The sequence below is a fragment of the Varroa jacobsoni genome, unplaced genomic scaffold (assembly GCF_002532875.2).
Source record: "Varroa jacobsoni isolate VJ856 unplaced genomic scaffold, vjacob_1.0 scaffold_159, whole genome shotgun sequence".
In the NCBI taxonomy this organism is placed as follows: domain Eukaryota; kingdom Metazoa; phylum Arthropoda; class Arachnida; order Mesostigmata; family Varroidae; genus Varroa; species Varroa jacobsoni.
Genome location: NW_019213061.1, coordinates 38,600 through 47,971, shown reverse-complemented (window position 1 = coordinate 47,971; position 9,372 = coordinate 38,600). Strand labels below are relative to the sequence as shown.

The 9,372-nt window shown below is 40.9% G+C and overlaps 1 protein-coding gene across 2 annotated transcripts in view; it reads left to right on the top strand.

Moving 5' to 3' along the window:
* The first annotated feature begins 312 nt into the window (after positions 1–312).
* Positions 313–9,372, top strand: part of LOC147753856 (uncharacterized) — a 14,922-nt gene continuing 5,862 nt past the window's right edge. Inside the window, exon 1 of one of the 2 annotated variants that reach the window (XR_015314927.1) lies at positions 313–700. Coding sequence is in view for 1 of the 2 variants with exons in the window: in XM_086972459.1 (XP_086828585.1) it covers positions 3,524–3,694 (171 nt within the window). In the remaining variant the exon portion in view is untranslated. Of the gene's footprint in view, positions 701–3,502; positions 3,695–9,372 lie in introns of those variants that run through there. The other variant, XM_086972459.1, reaches the window with a different exon arrangement.

The following is a 9,372-nucleotide window of genomic DNA, read 5'->3' as shown; positions in this document are numbered from 1 at the left end:
ACAGTCCAACATGCCTTTTTTAAACTATTACTTTCTTTCTTAAGCTCACTCACAAGTTCTTATGGGGGTTCTAATGTTCAGTTAACTTGGGTTTTGTGGACGGACGATTGGTCATTTATTCTAGTTATGATTTGTGTGCGCCGTGAGAAGAACGCGTGGTGTGTGTATAACGGCTCGGCATATAAACTCGCCCTTGTAGTGATCTTTTCTTGGTAGGCAATTCTATGTATTTATTTGTTTGTTTGTTTGTTTGTTTGAAGTGTACCGGCGATTTGTGGAGTAATTCTATCGAAAAGAGCATTGCCAGACGGTTCGCGTATAATGGCCTGTTAGTAGACTACTTCCTCAAAAAAAGATTCTCTTTTTTTTTTTTTTTTTTTGTGATTTCAGTTCACCAAATTAGAGGAGAATTAATTGTAGGAAAGGGTCCAAGCTGAGAAAAATCAACGTGTTGATACATACCGCAAGTAATGCAATTTAAGTGTGTGTGGGTTTATGTAATCTACCATTGTGCCGAAGAACGCGCTGATAGTTCAGTAATCTACTAGGATCGGCTTTATGTCATTGACGATTTTATCGATCACGGCGCTATCCGATAGCGACAGGCTGTGTGAAGTATCGCTATACGGAACAGCTGACATTGTGTATGTATTTGTGTGTGTTAATCTGTGCTGATAAGATTATAGCAGCGCTTCTAACGGTAAGGATACCAAGCTTTGTTTTTTTTATTTCATAGTTACGTCATCATTTATAGTAGACACAAAAACGGCGTTTGCATTCGCGTCACTTTAGCTGTTCAGATGAAATAAATACATAAGTGACATCAGCTGTTTCACACATAAACGGATCACTTCCCTTTTCAAGTAAAATCCCGTTCAAAAACATCAATACGGATAGAGTTCGACTGAAAATGGTAAAACAGAGGTCAAAACAAAACTATTATGTAATAACACTTTTCTCGTACAGGTGTTGAAGTTTAAATGTGTTTGTATACAAAATATTGTGCCGATGGAAAAAAAACACGTCTTTAATTAGCTGAGGATCTGGGTCAGCTATTCAGGACAACAAAATCTGATGTGCCTATAGCATTTAATTATATATCTGTATTTTAGAGACGTGCGCTTGTCCAATGGAGGGAATTCAATAACAACCGAAAGCGGTGAACACGTTTACGAACGCCCTTGTGAGAGTTAATAGCCTTAGCATTAGCGTGTACCTAATGCTGTAGAAGCGTCCTAGTCATTTCTTGTACTTTTGGCAAATTTTCTCGTAGAACCTTGAGCGCCTTTTAAGGATGAGGCGTTAACTCATTTATAGAGGTTCTATTTTCTTCACTTGAGCGGGAATAATCGCCACAGGAATAACCTTCAGGTACAGAACAATTTCTATAGACAATAGATAGAATTTTTAAACCAGAAGACGCTGGATGTCAGTGTAATATACGACACAAGTAAATATGGCAGTGTCTCTGTTTTTATTTTTGTTTTTTATATAGATTTTAATTTTTTTTTTAACAGGATTTAAGTACATTTGATTCTTCGTTTGTCTATAATGTCTACCACGAGGGCCATATTGGTTGTTGGTGCAACGTATGATTTTATTGTATAACAGTCTGCATAGAACTAACACTTGTTCTAGTACTCGTGAATGCTAGCCTAAATGACTGTTGGGCTTGATAAATATCGTTGCATTCGGCGTATTTTCACTGTTTGTAAGGAGTTCTTCATGCTGTTCTGCCATCTACAAGCCATCAAATGCAGATCTGATAAAATTTCGAACGACAGATCTCAGCCTGAGATTTTTCCAAGTATCTTGTAAAAAAAAAGCAGCTGGAGCTAAATTAAATGTACGAGCAATGTTTTGATTAAGAGAGGTCGTTCTTGTCAGTTCTGTCTATGTTTACCTGAGTTGACTTTGCTTCTTGGAGATTGAGCACGGAGAAACAAACGCCGCTGAGGTTCTAGTACCTCGAATCAGTCTGAGAAGTCTCCAAGCTGAACCCTTTTACTGCTAACGAAAGTTGATGTTGTACTTGATGATGAATAAGTAAATTTACCTGACAGGCGTTTAAGTTAGCTTATCGGAGGCGACATACACACGTAAAGATGTACTTAAGCGTTGAGCGTTTACAAAATTTCAGACCTTTTTTATGCCGTCTGTGTGGGTTAGACAGATGATACAAACTTTCGGCAAGCCTTTTTCTATTCTTTGTTGTGAGTGGTAGTTCATAAAGTAGTATTATGAAGAAGTGCAGATTTAATGACGGTTAACAGAGTCAATTTCCAGATCAGAGGCGTGCAGCACGCAGCAGATATATGGATCTACTCTGAGAGACCCTAGTTACCGTACAGAGCGAAACTGAGTCCACTAGATGTCATCACTGCTTTCATCTTTTTTGGCTTCATGGTGAAATTAATCAAATTTCAATGTGTTGGCTTTTGCGTATTTACCTTCAGGATACGAAGATGTAGATCGGCAGAAGCAACTTGTATCCCAAAAAAATTGCAGTAATACTATAATTGTGAGTAAATTATGTGTACTAGTAAAGAGATATTAAAGCCGTTTCTCGTTATAATTTTACATAGAGTGTTCAAGTGCACCGCAAGTAATCTGGTCTTTCTCCAAAGGCTGTCGTCTTTTGCATTTAAATTAGCATAGCCGGTTGTCGTTGTCGTCGTCCAAATTCAAGACTCCTGGGGGAAGTCGGCCAGCCAAGAAGACATTACGGTAAGCGATGAAGAACAGCGATTGCGCACGATGTAAGGTGCGTCGTACGCAGGCGTTAAAAACAGTAGATTACCGTTTTATTGATTCAATCCAGCAACGGTATAGCTGGTAACAGTGCCGTGAATAAAACCAGTCGTATGCTGAACTGATGACCGCACATATCCACTGTGTTTTTCCTTCGTAGGTAGTTAGCACGTCAGGTGGCCTTGAAAAAACGATAGAATCACGACAGCAGGGATTAGCCGCGACTAAATTCTCCCACAAAATGAATTTTAACAAGCGATAATGGAGAGCCTAATTCAAGCACCTTTAGATTAATCGTCGTATGGATCGTATCAACGCTGATAGTTTTGTAGCCTTTAGAAAGTTCCGGCCCTCCGAAGAAGCTCATCAGTAGGCAGCTTATGAACAGCGTAAAGGATCAGGCGGCACTGAATAGACTTTTATTTCAACTACGTAATGATCAAATTGAGCGATTATACCACCGATTATATCATATCATGATTTCGTGGGGTGGCTAACGTCAGACGCTCGATCATATACAAGACGGAACGATGCCAATGAATAGATTTGGCACAAGGCTTGCGGACCATTGCATCTTTGGCTTTCGAAAGGATTATTCACGAAGACATATCACTCGATTCGTGAGGTAATCGAATACGCGGGCTACAAAAGCGTTATTGCTCTACTTTGACAATTCGCGTCGCTTACGCAAAGCCGTTTTAAGACGGTCAAGACGGGATCACTGTCATAAAGCCAGCTGAGCGCATTGTGCCATATCTACAGAACGACATAAATGTACCTCAACAGACTAATGTACGTACCCGGTGGCTGCGAACGGCGAACAGTGATGCGGCATGTGACCCCTAACCAATTCAAAGATTGGACGCCGGCACGAAGCGGACTATTCAAAAGTCGCATCCGCGTATCGAACTTTTCAGACCAACGAAAACTTGTAGAGAACTCGGTAAGTACAAGCAGTGTCAAGATTCTCGTTCGTGATGCGATGACCGAGGTTACAATCTTACGCCTGGGTCGATCGACTGACCGGCAGCTAATAGTCAAACAACTACGGACGAAATCAGGTGTTACTTCGTATGGTATCGGCATACGTTATTGTTGATGAACAGGTTACTTTTGGGTTGGCGTGTGTTTTTGCATACGGGTAGTACTTGGATTTTTGTTTCACCTAAACCTATTGAGTTGCTGTCTAACATCTACAAAGCCGATCTGTAGGATCTGGAAAATTGTACGCTGCCATTACAACTGGTATTACTTAACGCTGCCACGGTCACCATCCCGAGCAGGCTAATGATCAGTTTTCTTACGAGCAATTTGCAGGGGTCGCATTTAATCGGTTAGCTTTAAAGCGACATCCGCTGCTACATCAACCCGATCGGTATAAATGTTGCAATACGAAGATTAAGCCATTCATGAACGAAGGTCACATTCCGTCAGTAGAGGATCGCAAAAAGTGGCTTATAATCTTCGACCAATACAGCGAAAGCACGTCACCAGAGTTCGCTTGACGGGGATCCGCTCCCTGGGCCGAATCTGGTTTTCCCCTGACCCCGAGTCTGGTCAGCTTGCTCATCAGTTTCCGACCAAATAACATCGCTGTTTCAGTAGATGTAGCGCGGGCCTGCGTGATGACACGCTAATCGGGTTCGTTCGGCAAGAGCCGTCAAACTTAGCAGCAGTCTTCTGTTACCAGATGAAAGAAATTACTTAGGGGGCTGCTATGAGTAATGGACTCGACTGTTACATATAGTCATTACAAAGCAGAACTGCCGTTAAAACGTAAAACTTTCGTCAGCAACCACGAGGGTCAGTTTGTCGGCTCTCAACCCTGTACGAATCGCATCATGTGCAGGGTGAATACAATATGGCCACTCTCGTGGTACGGCTTCTGACCAATGAAACTCGACTTCGAATGGAGGCATAAACTATCATTGATGTTGTTGCCAATGGAAGATCAATTTATTTTGCAGCCGTGCGTGGAGGAACCCCCGGGCTCATTTGTTAAGGTCGTCTCACTACGCCACGTAATTGCACTTTCGTGAGTCTTCTGCCACCCATGGACCATAATCGTTTCAGTTCCAGGAAAGGTGTCAACGTTTCATTTTTTTTTTTTCATTTCATTTCAAAATGCCATCGACAGGTGTGGTCATGTCATGTTGGCGAACGTGTCGCGTGGTCGAAATTGACCTAATCAGGTACACGCTGTCAGGATGTATCTACCGCTGCCGTGCGTGCAGGGTAATTGGCCCTCGACCATATCAAAACCTGAATCACTCACCTTTTTCGTGGACGATAACGGGATCCTGAAAGTGCCAAGTCGGATCACGTGAAACTCTTGGCACAATTATACTTCCGACCCAGTCTCAATTTACTGAATTGTTTACCCAGTACACACATTTTAGGACCAATGTCGTCCTTTCCGCATTCCGGCAGAGGAGAGAGAGAGGGCCTTTAAGTACCACTGTTAAACGTGCAGCGTACGTTTTATGAACGGTTAGAAAGCTGCCTCATCCCTTACAGATTACCTGATCGAACAATTATCTAGAGGGTAAAACGGTCAGCCATTTTATGGAAAACGCTGTTGAATATGTTCGAGTCAATTTATCATCAATGGCATTTTCCAATGTACTTTGTACAAATATCGTGATGAATCTTATAAACAACCCTAAAAGTTTATATAGGTTAACAAAGGCGAACTGGAGAATAGTAATGAAAATCAATATAACAGACAAACCTAGAACCCAGAATAACGTCCCAAGAAAATAATAATCGTGATATATGCTGTATATGTTGTATATAGTGTGCTATGGCAGAAAGGTATCAACATGCCGTCTCTTGTAGAATAATCCATATATTTAATTTTATATCGCGTGCAAATTCCAGTGATTCAATTGCACTACAAGTATTCTAATTGTTTTCCAAAAAATCTATGCTTTCAGTATTTAAGCGGCGTAGTTGGCTCGAATTCAGGGTTTTTATGAGAAGTCGGCCTACTGAGAGAACATTACGAGATATAGCCAGTGAGAGCGATCGTGCATGACGTGACATGCAATGTACGTAGGTGTTAGAATCAGTAGATAACCGTCTTGTTATCTACTGATAACAAAGATGTCGCTATAGTCCAGCGACAGTGTCAATAGCAGTCCCGTAGATAAAATCAATTTTTTTGCTACATGAGCAACCACACATCTTCAAGATAATTATCACGTCAGACTAGACATGACTGTCTTGCATCAGTAAGAGTTTGCTCCAACCAAGTTCGCTCATATCTTCTAAATGATTTGTCAATGTTTTATAAATATCTAATTAACGCGCATCGGTAGGGCTGCATCAATTTGCGTGTTCCCAGCCAGATTAGAACCAGAAACTTTCCGGTTCCAAGGTCCCAAGTTACTCATGAAGCTGAGAACCACTGGACAGAAATACATGAGAATGTACAGTGTTGAGGTAACTTTTTTGTGTAACTTTATTAGCATTTCGCTTGAACGAATTTTCCTTTAAACAAAGAATCTCACACGATAGTAACAATAAAAATACAAACAGAAATGTAAGATTAAATAATGAAAAGGTCATAGCATTATGCGACCGCATTTTTTTAAACGTACCCTATGGTACCTTAACCGTTTGTTCCGTCAGGATTTAGTCGAGGTAGCGAAGAACCGTACAGAGTTTTTATAGCAAACATTTCAATTCCAACAATGCTTATGTGTTGCTCTTCTTGGTAAGCACGTGCTTCTTTTTTTTTTAGGATGGGTTTCGAATTCTTAAATGTTATTTGCTACTCTACTTGGGATTCACGTAACTTCGGCATAACAGCATACAGGGAAGGCCCAAGTGCCGCAGAGTTGGAGCGTATTTGCTTATTATGTTGTAGCCTCTCACCAGCTTCGGTTATACTTGATTAAAGAACAATTGCTTCACTGAATCCGAACTGATCGAAACTAACATTGAAGATTTCCATAAGGGCTTCACCGGTATATAAATTAAACCAATGAAGGCGAGCTCATTCGAAGAAATCTCAGTGCAAGTTTGGGAGAACTAAACTTATGGGAAAACGTTTATTGTCACCAGATTTCTCTGGAAGTATCTTTTAGTAGTCTTTACAAGTTGAGCAGCGCTTCCTGACTGGATCTGTTAGCACATTACTTCCCGAACTAGGGCCAGACGCGCCTTTAGAATCAACAAAAATAATGTATAGAAAATCTCTCGGCCATTTTAAAGCTCCTTCAATATCTCCATATTCCTACAGGCAACTATTACTGATCTACAAGCGCGGAATCCATATTCGTTAGCTGGTGGCGCGTCACGATAGTTTAGGAGGAGATTAAGCGTAATACGAGTATGTATGTTCGGTAGAACGCGTAGATGCAGTCCTTTTTCGCAACACTTTTTTCTTCAAAACTTCTGCTTACTCGAAGGCCCTTGCCTCTGAGAATTACGGCTACTTCAGCTGAAATCGTGAAGATACGCTCGAAGTCACTCTAGGTTGATCGTTCATAAGGGTCTTGCAGTTCTAGAGTCGCATAATTCTTATATGTGGGCACCATTCTGTAAGTATATTTGCTTCAAACATCAGTTCCGTTCTCTCCAAGTACTTTCGATAGTAGTAAGTAATCCTCGCAATGAATGGCCCGACATATGCCTAAAGTTTGACTGGTTCTTTAGCCTGGAGTGAGATTTGTTTGGCCAATGTGCATTGTACATTACACAACGGCCTGGCGCCCCGAAGTCGCTGAAACGGTACACTCTTAACCTCCTGGTTAAAGACCTGTGGTGCATATCGACCCTGGAGCTTCCCGTGTGGGGGAAATGGCGCTTCTCGCATTTTGAAGTTTATCGGTCTCTAACTGTATGTTGCGGATCTTCCGCCTACTGTGTATTAAGTTTTCTTCGACGTTGAGAGTGACTTCGACCTGACTGGTAGATAGCGGTTCAGTAGATCGTAAGTCTTAGGAAAGTTTTATAATTATTTACCATGACAGACGCTCCCATTGGGCCAATAATAGCGTTTCGGAATGGTCATAAGTAGAATTTTTTTTAGAACTTCCTAAAACGCAACCGTTCGAGGCTGTTGTTGTTGTTGTTGGTCGATGCTGATGTCGGTTTAGCAAATACGGCCATTGGCCCGAAATCAACAGGATCTGACCGGTTCTTCCGTTACCATGTTATTGTGATTTTCTTTCTTCCATAACCGCAGAATTGTATTCCTCGAGAACGAAATTGGTCGATTCAAGTGGATGATTTCAGACGCCATCGCTACCGTGCCCAATAGCGGTGCTGCGAATATCGGGGCGGTGCGCAATATAAAGCTTTGGCAGCGCAAATTTTGACAATGGTCAGATGTCAGCTAACTGATCTGTTAGTACCAGCAGTGTTGACAAAATGTGTTCATAGTGCCATTGTATTTTATTATTGTTAGCGATCTTCAATTTACAGGGGTCTTATCCCTTAGATTTGTTTGCCTTTGAAATTACGCTATCATGAGTTGTTGTGAGTCGACAGTGCGTATATATTTAGGAACCGGTTCTATGGCACCTGTCAGGCCTGCAGCGTGCAATTGTCATAGTTAGTGGTGGAAGCTCATGGATTCTGCAGCCCAAGAAGGATCTTTAGAGTAGGCTCCTGTCGTGTTCATTATACCCGAGTAGAAATAGACGCTCCAATCACATGAGGTGGGTGTACACTGTGTTGATCACCACGATGTTTCATTTTTGGCTTGGGCGGGGTAAAGCCTCGTTCGCTCAATTCGAGGACTGTGACAAGAAATATTGAACATCTAGTTTTGCGATGCTTGCCATAAATGTATCGTTATTGAATTCCATGCATACGTCTTAGTTTAGTGTAAAAAAAACTAAATGAATCGGCGATGCACTAACTAAGCTTTTCCGCTTGTTGAAAGATTTTCCTTAGAATATCTATTGACATACCCATCGCCGCCCCGCTCCAGCTATAAATTAACTTTTGCATTCCCATATATATATATATATATATATATATATATATATATATATATAGGTATATGTGTGTGTGTGTTGAATAGCTTAAAAACGATTTTAACGATTTCTGTGGTCGTTCGCGTCGGCTCAACAAGAGAACAGTGTGGTTAGCACGAGGTCTCTAAAAAAATGTGTGTGATAAAAATCACAAATGAACGTAAAATGCTCTTCTTAAATCGTTAATGAATCGAGGTTAGCTTCTTGAGCTATTATCGATAGGTATACAACAAAATTTAAAAAGTATTTCGTCGATACGCGCACGATCTCAACGGTTTCATCCAAGAGAACAGGAAAATCCAAAAAAATAGTTTTTTTTTTTTTAGAAAATTTAGATCTTTTTTTGTTGTTTGCTTGCTCTGCTTCATGAACGCTGCAACGTTTGTAGAGTTTGGAAGTTGAGTCAGTTTTAACTTTACATAGCGGAATACACAAGATGATGATGTCATGGATCAATAATCGCACGATAACGATGACGATGATATTATTACATTAAAAGTACGAACGAGTTGATGCTGGTAAGTGAGACTTCTGCTATAGGGCCAAAGGATAGCAAAACATGTAGTTCGATTATTTCAATGAGAATAACCGAAGTAGGCCTGTGGGGCTAGTACAACAATTTTTACGCAGG